General features: G+C 44.4%; 1 protein-coding gene and 1 pseudogene across 6 annotated transcripts in view; one reads left to right on the top strand and one right to left on the bottom strand.

Moving 5' to 3' along the window:
- The window catches only part of LOC120236843 (protein FAM122A-like), a 94,087-nt gene that overhangs the window by 58,413 nt on the left and 13,166 nt on the right, over positions 1 to 22,508 (top strand). For 5 of the 6 annotated variants that reach the window (XM_039239878.1, XM_039239879.1, XM_039239875.1 and 2 more), the window contains one exon: positions 9,596 to 9,713. The exons of the other annotated variant lie outside the window; for it this stretch is intronic. In XM_039239878.1, coding sequence (XP_039095809.1) covers positions 9,596 to 9,623 — 28 coding nt within the window. In that variant the 3' untranslated portion in view covers positions 9,624 to 9,713. Of the gene's footprint in view, positions 1 to 9,595; positions 9,714 to 22,508 lie in introns of those variants that run through there. 6 annotated transcript variants of the gene reach the window in all.
- LOC120236845 lies at positions 6,838 to 7,132 on the bottom strand (annotated as a pseudogene).

Below are 22,508 nucleotides of genomic sequence, written 5' to 3'. Positions count from 1 at the left end.
GTTAAGTCTACTGGAAAAGAGAACTTCCCGTCCTAGCAAGTCTGACATCAGTTTGGACATCCCGATTAAAGTTCTTCACAGGAAATTTGAAGTGGCCAATACATTTAGCCCTGGGGAGGGTTGTTTGTATGTTGAAGCAGCAATTTAGCTCTAATCTCAGTCATTGGAATTTGGGGCATAGTGGCCAGGAGATGATGTAGCTTGAAGCTTCCATCCCCTTCCTGCCCCCTCTCAGGCACAGCGAAGAGCAGGTAGAAGCCATGGGCCTTCTCTCCTCTATCCCCATTAATGTCCCCGTTTGTTTAGGAGGAAACTGAGACTTGGGAGGGTTACTCAGTGCCCAAGTTGTTCCCTGGGTACAATAATGGCGCCTATAGCATGGAGTTATTGTGAAGACAAAATTACCTGCTACATGCAAAACGCTAAGCTGCCTGGCAAATCATAAGCACACAATTTTAGAAGTGCTTGCTGTGATTGTTCTTCTTTGTCAGCTGGTCTCTGAAAGGAAGGGAAGGGGCCAACCCTAGGTATCTTCCAGTCGCCCTTTCTAGACATTCGTGCTATGCAGTACTGGGTTTCCACTTATGCGTGGGTTATAAGGCTTCCTTTAACATAAGTTTAAGGGATGCCTGGGTAGCTCAGTCGATTAAGTGCCTGATGCTTACTCTAAGGTCGGGTCTTGATCTCAGGGTCTAGAGTTCAAGCCCCCCATTGGGCTCTGCACTGGGCATGAGGCCCACTTAAAAAAGGAAAGACAGAAATTCAAGCAGGGAAAAGTAAGTTGATTTAAGCAGAATCGTTAGGTATCAAGTGGTGTGTGGATATGGCAAAGATGTTGATCAATATAAGTAAGCGCCTCCTTCAGTGACTCCCCATCACTAGAATAAGGTCAAACCGTAGTGAAGTGGCCACTCTATGTAATACCGTACCGTGATCCCCTCTAGCCTGCCCTGCTTTTTCTTTTTGCTCTGGGATTTATTACCCTCTAACATTTCCTATAGGTTACTTATTGTTTGTCTCTCTTTGTTGGAACGTAAGCCCCTCCAGGGCAGGAGCCTTTTTCTGGTTCTGTTCATTAAGTGAACACAGTGCCCAAGACGGTGCATGGCCTGTTGGAGATGGTCACTAAATATCTGACGAGGGACCGAATGAATGGCCACAGTATTCGCAGTCCCTTATAATCGGGTCCCGCTCTATCTTCCAGCCTCACCTCTTGTCCTTCTCTGCATGTCAGCGATGTAAGCAGTTTCCTGTGCACACCATTCGCTCCGCTGTCTCTGCGCATTCACTTACACTCTTTCCTCTGCCCTGAATTAATTCTCGCCGATCTATACAAAGATGTGGTGACAAAGATGTTCATCACCGTCTGAGTGTGTAGCAGTGAAAACGTTGGAACAGACTCAGTAGCCATCAATCAGAGTTCAGTTGGAGAACTCACCATAACTCACTAGAAGAAGGACAACTTGGTGCTATCAAAATTACAAAGGCACAGAGCCTTTGAATGAGCAGTTCTGCTTTTAGGAGTTTATCCCGCATATGTACTTGCTCATATACCAAATGAGTGTGTGTTGGTGACTCACTGCAGTGCGCTCGTCACTCCTATTAGACACAGCAGTGACAGAACTCATTAAATTATTATGTGGGGCTATATTTATTGACGTGGGAAGATCATAATAGCTAACATTAATTCAGCATGCTACGTGCCAGGCACTGCGATAAGTGTTTTTATATATTTTTATCTCATTTAATCCTCATAACAGCTCTGTGAGGTAGTTCCTATAATAGTCCTCATTTTACACAGGAGGAAATGGATTCAGGGAGGTTAATTTACTTACCCAGGGTCAGACAACTAATAAGTAGCAATGCTGAGATGTCTGAAATGTTTTATGACAAAACACTATGTATACTACAATCCACTTTTATGAGAAAAAATACACATAGATATGTAAATTTATAGATGGGCACAGAAAAAGCTCGGAAAGAAATATATCAAAACATCAACGGTAGGCTGATGCAATTGTGGGTGGTTTGTCTTTTCTTCCTCTTGCTTATAATTTTCTGATTTTTTCGGTCCAATTTGGGGGCTGACTTGGAGGGAGGAAGCGCGGCCAGGAGGAGGCGTGAATTTCATGTGGAATTTTAAAGATGGGTACATTTTTAAAAGCTTGGTGGTGGTGTGGAACCGTGACACAGATTTGTGGGAAGTGTTTCTAGGCTGAGCGGACAAAACACTAGTGAAGACGGAGAGCTTGCCCAAAGGGAAAGAAGATGGCTCCCGGGGCCAAGTGCCGGAGAAGGCGAGAGAACCTAGTGTCAAGAGCACTGGTGGAAGAGGGACCCTTGAGGAGGAAGCCCCTCGTTTCCATAAGGCTGAGGGGTGGGGGACAAGCAGACAGGGGAAAAGGCAGAGAACTGGGGCAGGGCGAGGGAACAAGGGAGAACCGAGGGAGTTCCTGCCCAGTGACCTGTGTCCTATCACTGAAATTCAAAGCTGGCCCTCTACTGAGGGGTCGGGTGGAGGGGGTTGGGAAGGGGATCTGAAGAGAGGGGGAGGATTTGGAACAATCGCTGAGAGAAATGTGATACAGATATATAAAAGGACTGCCTCGCAGCCCTTGGGGCCCCGCTGAAGCTGGCCGGCCTGGCTTTGTAGCGGAGCCAACTTCATGACCTTCTCCAGCAATAGCCAGTGGCCTGGGAGTGGGGGGGTGGAGAGCATGGGTGGTGGGGTTTTCATAGGGCTGAGGATTGGCAGAGCAGGTGCTATAGAAGGACACGGGGAGAGGGAGTTCAGGGGTCAGTGCTGGCATGGCTAAATGGCTGGTCATGGGGCTGACCTGGAAGGAGAAGACGCCAGCAGGCTTACCGATGGCGTCTGGGAAAGGAGAAGGGATGAAGGACAGGCTGGTGGCCATGTGGGCCAGAGAGTGTAGAGGGAGACCAATTAGAAGCAGAGGTCAGAGGGGTGTTTCTGAGTTTGAGATGTTGAACGGTCTCCTATGGAGACCTGGGGGGAAGTGGGAGGCGCGGCAGGGAAACCGTGCGGATAGAGGGGTGAAGACAGCGTTAAAATAACACCGACCTGCTCGAGGGCCGTTTGGCAATATCTGTCAGACTTACAAAGACACCGTTCCCTTCCATCCAGCCATTCAGCTTTGAGGAGTTTCTCGTCCAGATATACTTACTTGCTTTTGTGCACGATGAATGTGGAAGGTGAGTCATTACAGCACTGTCTGTAACGGCCACAGATTGGAAACAACCTAAAAGCCCATCAGTAGTGATTTCATTAGTTAAATAAATTGTGGTTCCTAAAATGGAATGCTAGGCGGCTGGAGAGAGGAGGATGTTTCTCTTGCTAAGTGGAAGAGGCCAAATGCCAATCAGCGGGAATAGTTCACAGTCTATTTGCTAACATGCGTAAAACCTCTCCAGATGATACATAAAAACTGTTCATATAGGTTGTCTGAGGAGGAGGGCTGTTGCCTGGGTGACAGGGTTTGTTTGGAAAGCCACTTCTCATTTGTCCTTTCGTTCTGCAGCTTTTTCTTTTCTTTTCTTTTCTTTTTTTTTTTGCTTTATGGAAGTATAATTGACAAGTAAAAGTTGTATATATTCGAGCTATACAACATGATGTACCGTTTGAATTTTGAACCATGTGAATATATTACTGAGGGAATAAAATAATTAATTAATAACATTATACATCGACTAATAACATCTATCTCTATGTAATTTGGATCTCTTTTATAGATATTAAATCATTAAAATAAAAGCACGACAAAAACTCCCACCAGAGAGTTTGCTTCGAACCAGTCAGTTTGCCTCAGTAATGGGAGGGGATTTGGATGCCATGAAATTGACCGTGTGTCAGTAGTTGCTGAGGCTGGGTGATGGGTATGTGGGGTTCATTTTCATCTGAAACGTGAAATCGCCACTTTTGTAGGGCAAAAACATTCGCGCTGCAGCAATTTCATGCAATTTAAGCTAATGCTGTTCTCAGTATTTTTTGTAAATTTTCCAAAATATAAAAGTTTTCAAAGATAGGAAAACAAGTGAGCTCCCACCACGCTCTTGCTAGGAATATTATTCACTTACTCTCTCATCCCGGCTCTTGTATCTTACAATTGAGTGGAAATTCCCATTCCCGCCATCAACTTCTGAAACAGCAGTAGTTCCTCTCTGATTCCTTTTATTCTGGGTGCTATTTTCAGGATTTTTCCTGTTAACAGCAGCCTTCTCCCCACCCTGTTGTGTGTTAATTGGGTACCACCTTAGCCTTCTTGCTGGTAAAGTTCATCCTGTTCTCAAAAAATCACGTCTTTAGTTTTTTATGATCACTTGATGTTCTCTTCCTGCCTCACAGTCTATTATTAGCAATTGTAACTAATTTGGGGCCGTGCATTTGTCCAGGTTGCGGATATTTATCAGTCTGGGGGCTGATGTCTCTAGGACATTCAGTATACAGCACTGCCAAGTTCATCCTATGCCGTCAGTAAGCACACTTACGTTCAACCTTTCAGCCTTAAGTTGTTTTGCTTATGTGTGCGCTTCTTCTGTTACCTCAGAAGCTATGGTGACTTTGGCCTGGTCCCAGCACCTGCTAATCCATGCCTTGTTGTCTGTCCTCGGGAGGCAGTGGCTTCCCCTTGCTGCCTACAGGCCCGGGCCTCTCCCCTGTGTCTGCAGTCTGTCGGTCAGCTCTGTCTGCATATGCCCCTAGTACCCCAAACTTAATTAGTTCCCCCCAACTTGAAGCCTCCCCTTTACCTGCTCTGGAAACAGCCTCCTATGACCCCCCCCCCCTTTCCCCAGGCAGCCTGGGTCTGGCATACCTTCTTCTGTGCCCTCACACCAAAATGTGTTGGCCTCTTTTTTTCTCCTGTCCATCCCAGACTATGAACTCCTGGGTTAAGGACCAAGCCTGTGTCTTGTTCTCCCTTGAATATCTCACACCGAGCACAGCATTGGTAGGGCACATGGTTAAATGCTCGAAATAATACATTTTTACAATTTTAATTTGAAATACTTCCAACGCATAGAAAATTGTATGCGAAAATAGCAGAAAGAACTTTCACGTGCCCTTTATCAAGATTCATCTGTTGTTAGCATCTTGTTACATTGACCATTCTCCCTACACACACACACACACATTTTTGTGTGTGAGGCACTGGGGAGTAAATCGCAGACATCATCATATCCCTTTGCCCCCAATACTTCAATATGTGTTTACTAAGAACAAGGACATTCTGTTAGATAAACATGGTCAAGTTGGCAAATTCAAGAAATAGCATTAAATACATCATACTATTATATAATCTACAGGTTATACTCCAGTTCTGCTAATTGTACCAAGAATGTCCTTCACAGCTATTTTTTTTCTGGTCTATGATGCAGTCGAGGATCACACAGTCTATTTAGCTGTCATGTCTCTTAGTTCTCTCAAGTTTCCTTCCATCTGGAACAGCCCTCAACTTTTCTTTGTCTTTCATGACATCAGCATTTTGGAAGAGTAGGGGCCAGTTATTTTGTAGAATGTTCTCCAGTTGGGGTTTGCCTAATGTGCCCTCATGATGAGAGGCCATGCATTTCTAGCATGAGTAAAATATTAGAAGGGATCCAATGATTGTTGGTGATGTTAACTTTGTTTTTTTTTTTAATTTTTTTAATGTTTTATTTATTTCTAGGAGAGAGAGAGACAGCGTGAGCAGGGGAGGGTCAGAGAGAGAGGGAGACACAGACTCTGAAACAGGCTCCAGGCTCTGAGCTGGCAGTCAGCACAGAGCCCGACGCGGGGCTCGAACCCACGAACCGCGAGATCATGACCTAAGCGAAAGTCGGACGCTTAACCCACTAAGCCACCCAGGCGCCCCTAACTTTGATTAATTGGTTAAGATGACATCTGCCATAATGAGAAAGAATGAAATCTGGCCATGTGTAGCAACATGGATGGACCTTGAGGGTGTTATGCTGAGTGAAATAAGTCAGGCAGAGAAAGACAAATATCATATGTTTGCACGTATAGGAGGATTAGGAGGAACTTAACAGAGGACCAAGGGGGAGAAGAAGGGGGGAAATGGTGGGGGAAAGGGAGAGAGGCAAACCATGAGAGACTCTTGAATGCTGACAAAAACTGAGGACTGATGGATGTGGGGGGGAGGAGGGATGGGCATGGAGGAGGACACTTGTGGGGATGAGCACTGGGTGTTATGTGGAAACTAATTTGACAATAAACTATTTGTAAAAAAAAAAAAAAAAAAGATGACATCTGCCATGCTTTTCCAGTGTAAAGATACAACTGTTCTTTTTGTACTTGATAACTAATGTACGGGGGAGATACTTTGAGACTATGTAAATAACATGTTTCTCATAAAGCTTTCACTCATTAGTTTTAGGATCCATTGATGACTCTTGCCTGAATCAGTTTTTACTATGGTGGCTGTCAAATAGTAATTTTCAAAGTAACGCCTACGCATTGGTTAAATGAATTGCTTATTTATCCTACAGAAGGGATGCCTCCCTGGCTAGGACAGCAGCCTCTGGTTGGCTGCAAGAGTGAAGGCCAGGTGGACACAAGCTGACAGTGCTTGGAAAGCTTAAGTGAGGTCACTTCTGCTCTAAGCCCTGCTGGCTTGTACCCGGACCCAAAATGGACTCCGTGGCTTTCCCAAGATGGTGAGATGGCCTGTACCCTGAGGGGCAACAGCAACAGCTTGCTCAGTCAGCCCCATACCTGGGGGACCCACACTTTTAGACAGTGGGATCGAGGCATTGTTTGGGTTTGTTTTTGTTTTTGTTTTTGTTTTCTACACAAATGTATTTATTATAGGCTAGCAATGTTTTGAATGGCGGAGCTTCTACTGGTCTTTCAACTCCTTCAGTCTTCTGATGGCTGCCTGCACTGTGAGGCCAAAGCAGTGCTACAGGTCCAGGCACCACCCGCTACAGTTTTCATGCAGGAACCACAAGACCGGATCCCCACAGCTCACCTTTTCCCAGTAGTTTTGCCACAGAAGGAGCAAGTGTACTTGGTATGCTGGCTCATTTCAGTCTACTTCACCATTTTCCACAGGGAGACACCACAACGGGTCTCGTACCTACTGACGATTCCGACCTTCGTGGTGCATTTAGCCATGTCGCCGCAAACTAGGTCTGAGCCCAGAGAGCCAAGGCATCATTTTCATGTGGGTTCCTGTACAGAAAAGGAAAGTCAACCGTGACTCCATGGAGGGCAGAGGAAGTACATGGTGGCACTATTTTTGTTTGGGGACTGTATTAGTTTCCTACGGCTGTTGAACCAAATTACCACAAACAGGGTGGCTTAAAACAATAGAAACTTATTCTCCCACAGCTCCAGAAGCGAGAGTTTGAGATCAAGGCAGGGCAGGGGCATGTTCCCTCTGAAGCCTCTAGGGCAGGATCCTTCCTTGCCTCTTCCGGCTTCCGCTCTGGGCCCTGGGCTGTTTCCTGGCTTGTGGCTGCACATCTTCAGTCTCTGCCTCCGTCTCTCCCTGGCCATCTTCCCTGTGTGTCTGCATTTGTCTTCACATGGCATTCGCTCCGCTCCGTATCTGTGTCTTTGTTCAAAGTTTCGTCTTCTTATAAGGACATTGGTTATATTGGATTAGCTCCCGCCCTAATAATGGCATCTGAACTTGATTACATCTTCAAACACCCTAATCCATATAAGCTCACATTCACAGGTACCCAGGGTTAGGGCTTCAGCCTATCTTTTGGGGTGACCTGACTCAACCCCTAACAGGAACCATGTCTGAAATCCAGCCCATTTGGGAACACAAAATGGAGTGCTATTCCCTATAACACTTCAGCCCAATATCACAGAGCTCTCTGTCCTTCCTGCTCACTCTGGTCTTGGTTGGCTTGCCAACATGTGAGGAAGGAAAATGAGACAGGCAGACCTCCTCAGCCCCCTTGAAATAGACATTGGACATAATTTTCAAGTGACCACAAGCTATTCGCGTAGCCATTACGTAGAAGACAATAGTAGAGAACAGGAACGGTCTACAAGGCTCTGGCCCCTGCATTCCTTCATAGAATTCTCATAATTATGATATAAATAGATTTGTTAGCATTTGACAGATGGAGAGCATGAGACCCAGAGAGTTGAAGTGACTTCACAAAAGTCACACAGCTACTGATACCAAATTTCATGCAGGGCAGGGTGATGTCTGCGAAGCAGAGAGCCTAGCCCCGTGGCAGGCCATCAGTAAATATTTGTTGCCTGAATGAGTGAATGAATGACTTAATCTGGAATGGTATCTCTGGTCATCCATTACTCTTTCCACTGTACCTTACAAATGACTGACGACTGAGGTCTGATCCCAAGACAATGATGTATAGATGTGACTGGGTCAATCCCAGATGTGATTGCTATATTCAGTAACCTTCTGAATTCTGTGGTAATGAGCATGTCAGTCTAATTGATTTCTTTTCCTGTTCCTCTTCTGATAAACCAGTCAAGAGGCCATTTTGCCAAGATACTTAGGCATGGGCTTTAATTTTACTTGAGCTACATAATTGTCTAAAATTATATTTGCACCTAAAGGCAGGCCTGATCACCGGGACAGTTTTACTGTAACAGTATATCAAGGAAGTAAAGAATTCAGCACAGTACCTTCATATTTGGAAATGGAACATTGATATTCCCTCGTGCCCATTTCTGGGTCTCCATCAGTGTCACTGAGGTAGCCAGGAAAGCTTCATCCAATGAGGACTCATTAACAATGTGCTATGTGCCCAATCATATGCTAGGTGCTGGGGTGGAGGTGGGGGAAGAAGACAAGGAAGCTCTCTCAAGGATCTTCCAGTCTAGGTGAACCATGTGGGCATCCACATGGGCAACAGTAACCAAAGACACGTTGACACTTGCTAAGCACCTACTAGGTGCCAGGCTCTGTAAGGGAGATACTGCCCCTATACAACAGATGAGCAAACTGAGGAACAGAGAGGTTGAGAAAACTTGCCCAAGATTGCAAAGCTAGTAAGTGGTAGAACTAGGATTCAAACCCAGCAGGCCTGTGACTCAACAAAAGAGAATAATATGAGATGGCTTATAGGCAAGTACTTGCTTGCGTGGGCCAGATGAGATGCACTCAAGAAGGTTCAGTGAGATGCATGGAATCTAGGAAGGCCAGGATGGGGCCTCTGGGAGATAAGACTGTGTCAGGAAGTTGACAGCCTGCAGCAGGTGCTCCCATACCAAAGCCTTTTATAACTTGCCCATTACAGCCACCTGTTCCCACTGAAGGGCTCAGGCTCTGTCCGTCTCGTCGGGTGTACTGGGGAAGGTGGGGAGGAGAAGCCAGTTCACATTTCCACCTTCAACTCAAACTGCCCCCTCTCTGAGCCTAGCCCAACTGTTACTCTTCCAAGTGCCTGACCTTGTGGGGCAGTTTCTCCGCGTTTTTCAATCCAGAAGCCCAGCCCCCTTTGAGCCAAGAGAAACCTCTCTTTTGAGAACCACAAGACCCCACACCCCTGTGGCCTGCCCTCTCCCTCCTTTTCTACCCTTCTGCTTCTGTTCACATAGAAGGCATGGAAGGAATTTAACATGTTTCTGCTTTTTTTTCCATGGCAGGGAGAAGAGCTGGCTTAGTCAGATATAGAATCTTCCCAGTCTGCTCAAGGCATTGCCAATCAAATAGCCTTCATCTGAAACATCAGATCTGTAGATTAAAATAAAAGAAGGGCACATGCATTCTCGGACTGGTTTTTTTCACCCGGGGAAGAAAAGAAAAAGTTTCTTAAGTCTGTAATTCTAATTCTCAAGTGTCAAGGAGTTATGGTATATGGGGGGTGGGGACATGGGGGTAGGGTTCTCTCAAAAGAAGAGTAGGCTAAATGAAAGGTTTTGTAGGTCACTTAAAAAAATGCAGACTTGTGCTCAGATTTTTTTAAACCTGTTTTAAAAAATTATGTGTTTTTGAGAGAAAGAGAGAGAGTACGGAGCAGGGGAAGGGCAGAGAGAGAAGGAGACACAGAATCCAAAGAGGGATCCAGGCTCTGAGTGGTCAGCACAGAGCCTGACATGGGGCTTGAACTCATGAACTGTGAGATCATGAGCTGAGCTGAAGTTGGATGCTTAACCTACTGAACCACCCATGCACCCCTTTAATTTTTGATTTTGAAATAAGCATGGACTCACAGGAAGTTGCCCTTCACTTAGTCTCCCCCAATGATTACATCACACATCATTATAGTACCCTGTAGAGCCCAGAAAATGGACATAGGTACAGTGTGTATGTATAGTTGTATGCCATTTCATTACATGTATAGATTTGTGTGATCACCATCACAATTAAGATAAAAAACTATTCTATCACCACAAAGATCTCCCTGGTGTACCCCTTTGTGGTCACACCCACCCTGCCCCCTACCCCCATCACCATCCCTAATCTCTGGTAACCATTCATTTATTCTCTCATCTCTGTAATCTCATACTTTAAAGGAGCACCTGGGTGGCTCAATTAGCTAAGGGTTTGACTATTTCAGCACAGGTCATGATCTCATGGTTTGTGGAATCAAGCCTCATGACAGGCTCTGGGCTGACAGTGCAGAGCCTGCTCTGGATTCTCTCTCCACCTCTCTCTCCGCCCCTCCCCCATTCATGCATGCACAGCCCCGCTCTTTCTCTCAAAATAAATAAATATTTTTAAAAAAAGATCTTGTGGGGGTGCCTGGGTGGCTTAGTCGGTTAAGCGTCCGACTTTCGCTTAGGTCATGATCTCGCGGTTCGTGGGTTCGAGCCCCGCGTCGGGCTCTGTGCTGACTGCCAGCTCAGAGCCTGGAGCCTATTTCAGAGTCTGTGTCTCCCTCTCTCTCTGACCCTCCCCTGCTCACGCTGTCTCTCTCTCTCTCTCTCTCTCCTAGAAATAAATAAAAATATTTAAAAAAAAAAAAAGATCTTGTGGGTCACTTGGGTGGCTCAGCTTTTTGAGCATCCGACCTCAGCTCAGGTCATGATCTCATAGTTTGGTTCGTGAGTTTGAGCCCCACATGAGCTCACTGCTGTCAGTGTGAAGCCTGCTTCGTATCTTCTGTCCCCCTCTCTCTGCCCCTCCCCTACTTGTGCTCTCTCTCTCAAAAATAAATAAAACATTTTTAAAAAAAGATCTTGTAGTTTAAAAAGAACAGTTCCCTTAAGAAATGGATTGGCACCTCCAGTTTCACAGACTCTCAGGCTTGAAAAGGAGTGACTTCTCCAGCCCATTTCCCACTCCGTGTCCAAATTCCCTCTACAGTTTTTTCAAGTGTCCATCCAGCTGCTACAACACACAAACCAGAACCTTCTTCAGGATCTTAGGAGTATTGTGGTATGTGATATAAATATTTAGAGCAAGGACCTTGTTTCCTCCTACAAACTTATTTAATGATTGTCAAAACTTTTACCATTAGATTAAATATTACAGAAGGCTCTCTCCTGTGCTGATTTTCCCATCACAAACAGGCATCTCCTTTTTCCACTCTTTTACCTAGTGACAGGGATGAGATGTGGAGGCTTGGAAGGCTCACAGAAAATGCCAGAAATCCCTTCCTTAACTATAGATTAAAGAGTCTGGCCTCTAGCAGTTGGGGCCTTTCAAATGTAAGTGATGCATGTGTGGAATTTATGTCCCAGGCTGTGTTATTTACATGATATCTACAAGTCATTCCAGGGAGATAATTCGTGGAACCCAAGTGCCCAGGCATCTAGCTCCTCAGGACTCTTTTGTGGTGGGTAAGAGAATTTCACAAGGCACTCTATAGCCCATAACATCAGAAAATAACGGCTCAAAATCATGCTAAGACCAGAAAGAGTTAGCAGAAGTCAGTCCATAGGGGTTCCATGGCTGGGATTAATTTGGATCCCCTACCTCCTCTCCCCTTCACTGTTTTGAAATCTTTCCACTTTGCACAAACTGAACTTGCCCTTCACAAAGAGCACTTTGTTCTCCTCAACTGAACAGCAGCACTTACACAAATGCAGACTCAGACCCATTACGATGTGCCCTTTAGAAGAAATTATTTCAAGGGGTAGTGGTGGGGAGGGCATCTGACTCTGGGCCAGGAGACACTCAAAGCTGATGAATACTCCCCTCCTTCATGAAGTATGGCCAATAGTACCCTAGCTCACCACTTTCAGAGTGGGGGCCTCTGCCTTCCAGAACACCCACTTCCCCGTGGGCGAAGAGAGCATGAGCAGCGAGGGAGGAAAGGAAAGACTACAGCCAGCTGTGTGTCCCACCCCAAGTGCCGCTGCTCTCGGTCCACATCACAGCTTTCAACCTAAAGGCTAAAAGGCCTGAAATATGCATGGTGAATGTAGCTACTCACGCCTCAATGTCTTCCCCTTAACTGAATAACCTGTCTGTATAATTTGTAATTTCCAAAGTGAAAAGATATCTTCAACTGCTTTAATAATCCCCACATGGGCTTTGTTGCTTTGGTTTTTCAAGGGGGTAATTTCTGTGGCTACTTTTGGGCCTTTTCTTCAGCCTGTGGTAAATGGACAGAACACAGGGCCACTTCATGCTCTGGAAGCTGATCATGGCTCTGACCCTTGCTCACTAGGAGGCCTTCTTGTGGAGGGCAAGTAACTTCAGCTCTCCCAGCCTCAGTTTCCTCATCTGCGAAGGAGGGGTAAATAATGACTGTCCTCCTAACCTAACAAAGGAGGTCATTTAGATAAACACGTTAGCAGCATCTTTGTGAAAGTTTCAGAGGGAAAATACCATGATGAAGACATTCAAATGCAGATTAAAAATAGTTGTAAAATATTCTTCAATGTTTAGAAAAACATTCTGTTATTGGAATTCAAATGGTTACTTTTACTTATTTTTTATTAAGTTTTTAAAAACTTTTATTCCAGTATAGTTAACATACAGTGTTATATTAGTTTCAGATATACCTTATAGTGATACAGTGGGGAGCCTGGGTGGCTCAGTTGGTTAAGCATCCGGCTTTGGCTCAGGTCATGATCTCATGGTTCATGGGTTCCAGCCCTGCATTGGGCTCTGTGCTGACAGCTCAGAACCTGGAGCCTACTTCGGATTCTGTGTCTCCCTTTCTCTTTGCCCCTCTCCCCCTCAAAAATATACATTGTTTTTTTAAATATATGATTCAACAAGTCTTTACATTACTCAGTGCCCATCATGATTTGTGTACTCTGTAGTCCCCGTCAACTATTGCACCCATCCCCCCTACCCATCTCCCCTCTGCTAAACATCAGTTTGTTCTTTGTAGATAAGAGTCTGTTTCGGGGCGCCTGGGTGGCTTAGTCGGTTAAGCGACCGACTTTCGCTTAGGTCATGATCTCGCAGTTCGTGGGTTTGAGCCCCGCGTCGGGCTCTGTGCTGACTGCCAGCTCAGAGCCTGGAGCCTGTTTCATTCTGTGATTCCCTCTCTCTCTGACCCTCCCCTGCTCACGCTGTCTGTCTCTCTCTCTCTCTCTCTCTCCTAAAAATAAATAAAACATCTAAAAAATTTTTTTTAAAAAAAAGAGTCTGTTTCTTGTTTTGTCTCCTTTTTTTCTTTGCTCATTTTTCTGTTTCTTAGATTCCTCTATGAGTGAAATCATATGGTATTCGTTTTCTTCTGACTTATTTCACTTAGCTTATACTCTCTAGCTCCAACCATGTTGTTACAAATGGCAAGATTTCATTATTTTTTTGGCTGAATAATCGTCCATTGTGTATACACTACATCTTCTCTATCCATTCATCTGTCAGTGGGCACTTGCGCTGCTTCCATAATGGGGCTATTGTAAATAATGCTGCCATAAACATAGGAGTGCCCGTATCCCTTTCAGTTAGTGTTTTTGTATTTTGGGGGGAAATAGCCAGTAGTGTGACCACTGTATCATAGGGTAGCTCTATTTTTAATTTTTTGAGGAACCTCCATACGGTCTTCTAGAGTGGCTGCACCAGTTTGCGTTCACCAACAGTGCACAAAGGTTCCTTTTTCTCCACATCCTCGCCAACACTTGTTGTTTCTTGTGTTGTTCATTTTAGCCATTCTGACCCCATGTGAGGTGATATCGCTCTGTGGTTTTGACTTGAATTTCCCTGAGGATGAGTGATGTTGGGCATCTTTTCATGTGTCTGTTGGCCATCTGGAGGTCTTCTTTGGAGAAATGCCTGTTCATATCTTTGGTCCATTTTTTAATTCAAATATTTGTTTTTGGGGGTGTTGAGACTGTCTTTTTCCCATTGCATATTCTTTCCTCCTTTGTCAAAGATTAATTAACCATATAATTATGGGGTTATTTCTGGGTTTTCTATTCTTTTTATTTATTTATTTTTTTGATAGAGCAAACAGGGGAGACAGGGAGAGAGAATCCCAAGCAGGCTCCACATTCAGCATGGAGCCCGACTCAGGGCTCAATCCCACAACCCTGGAATCATGGCCCAAGCTGAAATCAAAAGTCAGATGCTCAACCGACTGAGCCACTCAGGCACTCCTGGGTTTTCTATTCTATTTCATTAATCTGTGTATTTATTTTTGTGTGTACCATACAGTTTTGATTAGTATAACTTTGCAATATAACTTGAAGTCTGGAATTGTGATGCCTCCAGTTTTTTCTTTTTCAAGATTGCTTTGGCGATTCGAGGTCTTTTGTGGGAGCTCTTCCCTTAAGGTCAGGAATAAGACAAGGATGTCCACTTTCACCACTTGTATTCAGCATAGTACTGGAAGTCCTGACCACAGCAAACGTAAAGAAATAAAAGGCATCCAAATTGCTAAGGAGGAATTAAATCTTTAACTGTTTGCAGATGACATGATACTCCATATAGAAAACCCGAAAGACTCCACCAAAAAACTACTAGAACTGATGAATGAATTCAGTAAAGTCACAGGATATAAAATCAATGTACAGAAATCTATTGCATTTCTATACACTGATAATGAAGCAGCAGAAAGAGAAATTAAGAAAACAAACCCATTTCCAATTGCACCAAAAATAATAAAATACCTAAGAATAAACTTAACCAAAGAGGTTAAAGACCTGTACTCGGAAAAGCATAAAACATTGATGAAAGAAAATAAGGATGACACAAAGATATGGAAAGACATTCCATGCTCATGGAGTGAAAGAACACATATTGTTAAAATGTCTTTACTACCCAAAGTAATCTACAGATTTAAAGCGATCCCTATCAAAATTCCGACAGCATTTTTCACAGAACTAGAACAAACAGTCCTAAATTTTGTATGGAGTCACGAAAGACCCTGCAGAGCCAAAGCAATCTTGAAATAGAAAAACATTCTTAAAATAACTCTTAAAGTCTTATCTGTTTTACCTTAGGCTGGGTACTTCATTCTCAGTATTCATTATATTTTTTTTAGCATGAGGGTGAGGTTGGCCATAAAATATTATGAAACCATTAGAATGCAGAGTTAAAAAAAAAAAAAAGAGTGTGGGATAGTTATCCAAACACCAGGAATTTGATCTCAGGCATAAAGACAATTAGCTTTGTTGAGCCAGTAGGTTTACTACCTTTCAGTAGGATTACTGTTTCACAACAGCCGGTTGTGTCCAGGTCATTTGGTTGTAAAATGGGGGGTCAGTCAGAATAACCCCGTGGTGCCTATCACCAGGCCAGTGTGTGTGCCTCTTCACCTGATCTTTTTTTGTGAGGGCAGAGTGCCCTGAACCGGATCCCTGGGGCCTTGAGCTGAGAATTTCATCAGGTTCCTGCTACTGGCTAATTAATCAAGTCAACTCACTGCAAAACCAAGCCGCCATGCTGACCCATTAATGCAGGTCCCTGGGGTCATTAGGACAGCAGAAAGAGAAGGATATGGCCTAATCTCCCAGGATTACAGGGGAGAAGCTCCTGAGATCTGATGAGTATCAGATGAGTATGATACAGGAATTAGGCTTTTTCTACCTTTTCCTGTAATATTCCTTCCAAAGAGCTACTCAGAAAACAAAAGAGCCTGTTGCCTTGCCCAAAAATACTCATCCATTTGAGGGCCCCTTCTCCGCGGAAGCAGTTCTCTTGCCTCTTGCACAGGTCTGCTAGGCTCAGCCCGCTCCGATGGTTGAAAAGTTAAATAGCAGCCAGTCCACAACCTACCCTTCCTGCCTACGGGATGTCAAACCAGTCTGGCTGATTTTTTAAAATGTATTGCCCAGCTATGCGGGTCTATAATATATAATCCCTTTGTTCCGGGACACTTTGTGTTTGCAGTTTCGTTCTTTTTTGGGTCAACAGTCACTGGCAAGGGGGAGTGACTTTGATCATTGCTCCAGTTTGTTTTTTCTGACCACTCTAAAATATTGAGCTGTCTACGTGATGCCAAAATAATGGATTGGGAAGCGAGACGGTCTTTCAGTGGAGGAAGCGACTGCTTGCGTAATAGCAAACGGTGTGGTTTTCTGTTGCCGTTGTTGTTGCCAAGATGCCTCGTTGTTTTCTGTTGGGTAAACACATACTATTATCTTTTCTTTTTCTTTACGGAGTTGCCCCAAAAGTAAACCCCTTAGTGGGGAGGCTGCATGCTACAAGTGGTAAAATCAAAAACTGTGAAGCCAGACAGACAGATCTAAATGTATTAGCTGTGAGCTCTTGGGAAGGCTGAATAATCTACTCAGCCTCAGTTATCTCATCTGTAAATTGGGCAAGATAATATCTGCCTTGAAGTGTTGTCGTAAGATTGTTATGAGGCTATTTTAAGTGTCTGGCCTAGGTCAGGCAGACAGTATTTCTTAATTTTGATGTACATACACCTCACCGGGGGACCTTATTCAACTGCTGACTCTGACTCAGTAGGTCTGGGGCGGGTGGGAGATTCTGCATCGCCAATAAGCCCCCAGGTGATTGATGTCCATGCTGCTGCTCCACGAACCATACTTGGAGTGGCAAGTAGGTCATTTGCAAAGTGGCCAGCACATCTAGTGCCTGAATACATGACCACCCCAAAATACTTCAATCACTCACTTAAAAAACTACTGAAAAGAAACCCTTTTTCCTCAAACATAACAGTAATCTGCCTATAGCTATGTTCCCATAGCCTTTGCAAAATGGCTCTTTGAGATTGGCCACGGTTGGTCATTTATGAAGGCAGGTAATGGGTACATGGGAGGGGTTCCTTATACTACTCTCTCTGCTTCTGTACCTGTTGAACATTTTCCAAGATAATTTTTTAAGTTGAAAAAGAAAACCCCAACAGAAAAGTTTTAGGGCAGTGATAGCATACTTCCTGTACGATACTATAATGGTGGATGCATGTCATTATAAGTTTGTCCAAACCCACAGAAGGTACACCAAGAGTGAACCCTAATAGAAGCTGTGGACTTTCATGATAATGACTTGCCAGTGTAGGTCCAGCCATTGAAAAACATGCACAACTGAGGGATACAGATAGTAGAGTGACAACGCATGTGAGGAGTGGATGTGGGGATATGGGAACTCTCGGTACTTTCTGCTCAGGTTTGCTGTGAACCTAGAACTGTTCTAAATGATAAAGTCTATTAAGAAAAAACCCACAGGGGCGCCCAAGTGGCCTAGTCGTTTGGATGTCCGACTTCGGCTCGGGTCATGATCTCAGGGTTCGTGAGTTCAAGCCGTGCGTCGGGCTCTGTGCTGGTAGCTTGGAGCCTGGAGCCTGCTTTGGATTCTGTGTCTCCCTTTCTCTCTGCTCCTCCCCCACTCACTCATTTTTTTCTCTCCCTCTCTCTCTCTCTCTCTCTCTCTCTCAAAAATAAAGAAACATTTAAAAAATTTTTAAAAGAGAAAGAAAAAACCCACAGACAAAAAAAAGATACCTGTTCCCTAATAGCCTGAGAACAGCAAGAGATACCCATTGCCTGGTACAGTGTTAACCTCCAAAAACATGATCATCAGAAGACAGAAAGCTTCCATTCCAATTCTGCAAATAAATCCATTCATAACCTTTCCTTTTGTGACCTATGATTGCACAAAAGCAATTTCCCCATCCACCCCAGGATTTAGCACATTTTCCCCCTTACTATTAGCACGACTCACACTTCATTTTCTCATGGTGTTTTTTGGCATTGTTTTTCTCTACCTCGGTGGACTACAAATCTGTCCACATCCTCATAACATCCTTGATTCTTTTCACTTTATTGACTCAGGCCTTTCCTCCACCTACCTGGCTCACATCCTGAACGGCCCACCTTGTGCATTCATTAAGTCCGTGATTCGCAAAGCAATTGCCATACTAAGTTGGAGAAAGCACAGAGTGAGATAGACAAGCATCGTCATCATCTTCCTTGAAGTGGGCCTGGTTCTTATTAGGGACTGCGCTGACACAGCTCAGGATAGGTGTCACTAAACTTGTGGATATCTTTTGCCTGACCGAGCAGCCGGGGCAAATCAGAACCAAACTAAATGAACAAAATAAGGAAGCAGCCAGCTTGAGCTTAGTCTATTTGCATTTCTTTTTCCTCTGGCTTATATAAAGCCTCTCCAAACCAGTGTCCTAATTGAGTCCTCTTTTTTTCTGCCTGTGGCAGCGTCTTTGATGTGGTAACTGGACAAGACCTCATCCCAACAGCCTGTGTAGCTGGGTCAACTCTTTGTTATTCTGTTTGGTATTTCATCCTGGAGAGTAATGTCCTTCTCTGGTATGTTGTTGATCACTTCCAGATTATAGGTGTAGCAAATATTTTCCTAATGAAATAATCATGAACTTGGCATTCTCCCATTGGGCCAACACAGCTGGGCTCTGTGGGGCTCTCCGTCTGGGTCTTCTAGTTCCAGCCCACTCCCTCCAATTTCCTCTGGGTCTCTTCTAAACTAGTCCTTTTAGGGCTAGTATCCAAAATCTATAAGGAACTCACCAAACTCCACACCCAAAAAACAAATAATCCAGTGAAGAAATGGGCAGAAGACGTGAACAGACACTTCTCCAAAGAGGACATCCAGATGCCCAACAGACACATGAAACGATGCTCAGAGTCCCTCCTCATCAGGGAAATGCAGATCAAAACCACACTGAGATACCACCTCACGCCAGCCAGAGTGGCTAAAATGAACAAATCAGGAGACTCCAGATGCTGGCGAGGATGTGGAGAAACGGGCACCCTCCTACACTGTTGGTGGGAATGCAAACTGGTGCAGCCTCTCTGGAAAACAGTGTGGAGGTTCCTCAAAAAACTAATAGAACTCCCCTATGACCCAGCAATGGCACTGCTGGGAATTTACCCAAGGGACACAGGAGTGCTGATGGATAGGGGCACATGGACCCCAATGTTCATAGCAGCACTCTCAACAATAGCCAAACCACAGAAAGAGCCTAAGTGTCCATCAACTGACGAATGGATCAAGAAGATGTGGTTTATCTATACGATGGAATACTACATGGCAATAAGAATGAAATCTGGCCATTTGTAGTAATGTGGATGGACCTTGAGGGTGTTATGCTGAGCGAAATAAGTCAGGCAGAGAAGGACAGATACCATATGTTTGCACCTATAGGTGGATTAGGAGGAACTTAACGGAGGACCACGGGGGAGAAGAAGGGAAAAAATAGTTGGGGAGAGGGAGGGAGGCAAACCATGAGAGACTCTTGAATGCTGAGAATAAACTGAGGGCTGACGGGGGTGGGGGAGAGGGGAAGGGGGGTGATGGGCATGGAGGAGGGCACTTGTGGGGATGCGCACTGGGTGTTATATGGAAACCAACTTGACAATAAACTATTAAATAAATAAATAGATTGTTCCTTTTAAGTGTGTTCTCTCAAAATGTCAGGCTTTTAGGTGCTACTGGAAATGTTCAATCTTTCTCATAATAACACAGTTTTGGAATGTCAGTGCTCTTTCCGTGTTCATGTTGAAACCCCGAAGGTATCTTCTCAGCCAGCCGCTGTGCTGTCTTTCCACTGAAGTGTTCGCGAATGAAAATATCTGGCCAAGACGCTCATTTCCAGGATCCCTTCTAGAAACCCGAACTTTAGATGCTGACTTTGTACAACTCCTTTTGAAGTTAACTTGGGTGGCAGACTTGTGCAGGCCTAACGATTTCGAGGTGACAAACACCTGCATTTCTGTTTGCTGGCTGCTTCCAAGATGAATCATATTTGTTTTCACGATGACAACTATTTCTTTACCTTGTTTCCTGATTAAACTTTGTAATACCTGTGGCCCCTTGGGGAGTTTGGGTCTTCTTTCCACGGGCCCACGGTCAGGCCATTTCATCGGGGCAGGGAAACGCGTTCTTCGTGGCAGACAGGAAATAATGGCACATACATCAGTCTCCAATATCTCCCCTGGGAAGTATTTCAAAGCAACTTGCCTCATATCATGGCACACTCATCCTTGCCTTTTCTTATGAACCCAACTCCTCTCTATGGATGGAGCCCACCCTTTAAGAGTCAGCTCAGAGCCTTCCAACTCCTGCAGCATTTGTTGGGGGGGGGGAGCACACGCTTGAGCGTGGAACCAGGTCCAAGGCTGTTTGGGGTGCATTTTGTTCCTCCCTTCCCCCAGGCCGCCGCACTCCAACACACTGTAAATCCCGGCAGTGCAGACACAGTGTACGATCACCGGCCACTCACCCAGTGCTTGCTGACTGCAGCCTGTCCAAATGTGACAGGTTTCAAATTAAAGGGAAGGGACTTGAGACTTAAGTACATTGAATTAATCTCTAACAGGGAAGATCCAACTGCTTTGTGATTCTGGGAATCTACTTTGGAAACTCATTTGGTGGTGTCCGGGGGAGTCCTTTTACAAAACTGGGAAATAACACACTAAAAGGAGGAAAGCCGTCTAGGAGAGGCACTGGTTCAGACTTAGTCTTTGATATGGAACACCGCTATTGAGTCATCAAAAATAAATGCCTTCCAGGATGATAAAGGAAGGAATAAATTCCCTTATATGGTTATCTAGCACCTTTATGGGGTTTTTTTACATTCAAATGTTTTATCCACTTAGAGTTTATCTTGGTAGAATGCATCAATCCCACTTCAATTTTTTCTAGATTGCTACCCAGTTGTTTTCATGCCATTTATTGACCAGTATATTGTTTTTGAGATGACACTCCTAGCATATTCTAAATTCCTAGATGTATTTCAGTCTGTTTCTGTTACTTCCAGTTCTTTTCAATTGCTCTCTTCATGGTCCAGTCAGTGCCACAGTTAGAATTATGGGGTTTATATAAATGTTTTAATTTCTGGGAGAACTGTTCCCATTAATCTTCTTTCAAAGAGTTTTCCTAGCTGTGCCTATTTCTCCAGATGAATCTAGAATCAACTTGTCTGGGTAAGAAAAGAGATACCAAAACCTCTTGGCATTCTCATCGGAATCATGTTAAACTTCCGTAACTTACAAACGAGAAATTTTGATGTCAAGGCTGTATGTCCTAAAACAGAAAGATGTCTTTCTACTTGTTCAAGTCTAGTTTTGGGTTTCTCAGGAGGGTCTTTTAGTTTTCCTTATAAAAGATTATGGACTTTAAGCTTTTTTTTTTTAATTTTAATGTTTTTTGAGAGAGAAAGTGTGAGTATGAACAGGGGAGGGGCAGAGAGAGAGGGAGACACAGAATCTGAAACAGGCTCCAGGCTCTGAGCTGTCAGCACAGAGCCTGAAGTGGGGCTTGAACCCACGAGCTGTGAGATCACGACCTGAGCCGAAGTCGGACGCTTAACTAACTGAGCCATCCAGACGCCCCATATGGACTTGAAGTTTAAACCTAGGGTTTGTGAGGGGCTCCTGGGTGGCTCAGCTGGTTAAGCGTCCGACCAGCTCAGGTAACGATCTCATAGTTCAAAGGTTCTAGCCCCGCATTGGGCTCTGTGCTGACAGCTAGCTCAGAGCCTGGAGCCTGCTTCGGATTCTGTCTCCCTCTCTCTCTCTCTGCCCCTCCCTCACTCGCTTTCTGTCTCTCTCAAAATAAAGACATAAAAAATTCACAAATAAACCTAGGGTTTTTGAATTTTAAATTATTTTGCTATTGTAAATGGATTATTCTCTTCATTAGAGCTTCACACTGGTGTCCATGTGCGTGTGTGTATTGAGGATTTGTAACCTTGGAATGGTCTGGGGTTTTCTAGGGTTCAGAATCCAGAAGCCATAAAAGATCATAAATTCAACTACCCTAGGAGGTTTACATGGTAAAAATACCATAAGCAAAGTCAAAAGAAGCACGATAAGCCAGAAGGAAACCTTTGCTTCATATCACAGAATTCTCCTAGAAGCCAGTAGGCTTTCTGCCACCAGAAAGCAGGGGCTAGGGGAACAGAGGATATGAATAAATAGCTCTATGAAAAGGTGGGCAGGGCGCCTGGGTGGCTCAGTCGGTTGAGGATTTGACTTCCGCTTAGGTCATGCTCTCACAGTTCATGAGTTTGAGCCCTACAACGGGGTCGCTGCTGTCAGCGCAGGGCCTACTTTGGATCTTCTGTCCACCCCACCCCACCCTGCTCATGCGGTCTCTCTCAAAAATAGTTTTTTCAAAAGGTGGTCAACCTCACTTTTAAGTTAAAAAAAGTATACAGAGATGTCATTTCTCATCTATCACATTGGCAAGACACATGGCTGATGAGGC

This window comes from Hyaena hyaena, unplaced genomic scaffold, assembly GCF_003009895.1.
Source record: "Hyaena hyaena isolate Hyena2069 unplaced genomic scaffold, ASM300989v1 scaffold_162, whole genome shotgun sequence".
Classification (NCBI taxonomy): domain Eukaryota; kingdom Metazoa; phylum Chordata; class Mammalia; order Carnivora; family Hyaenidae; genus Hyaena; species Hyaena hyaena.
This window is presented reverse-complemented; position numbering and strand designations above follow the sequence as displayed.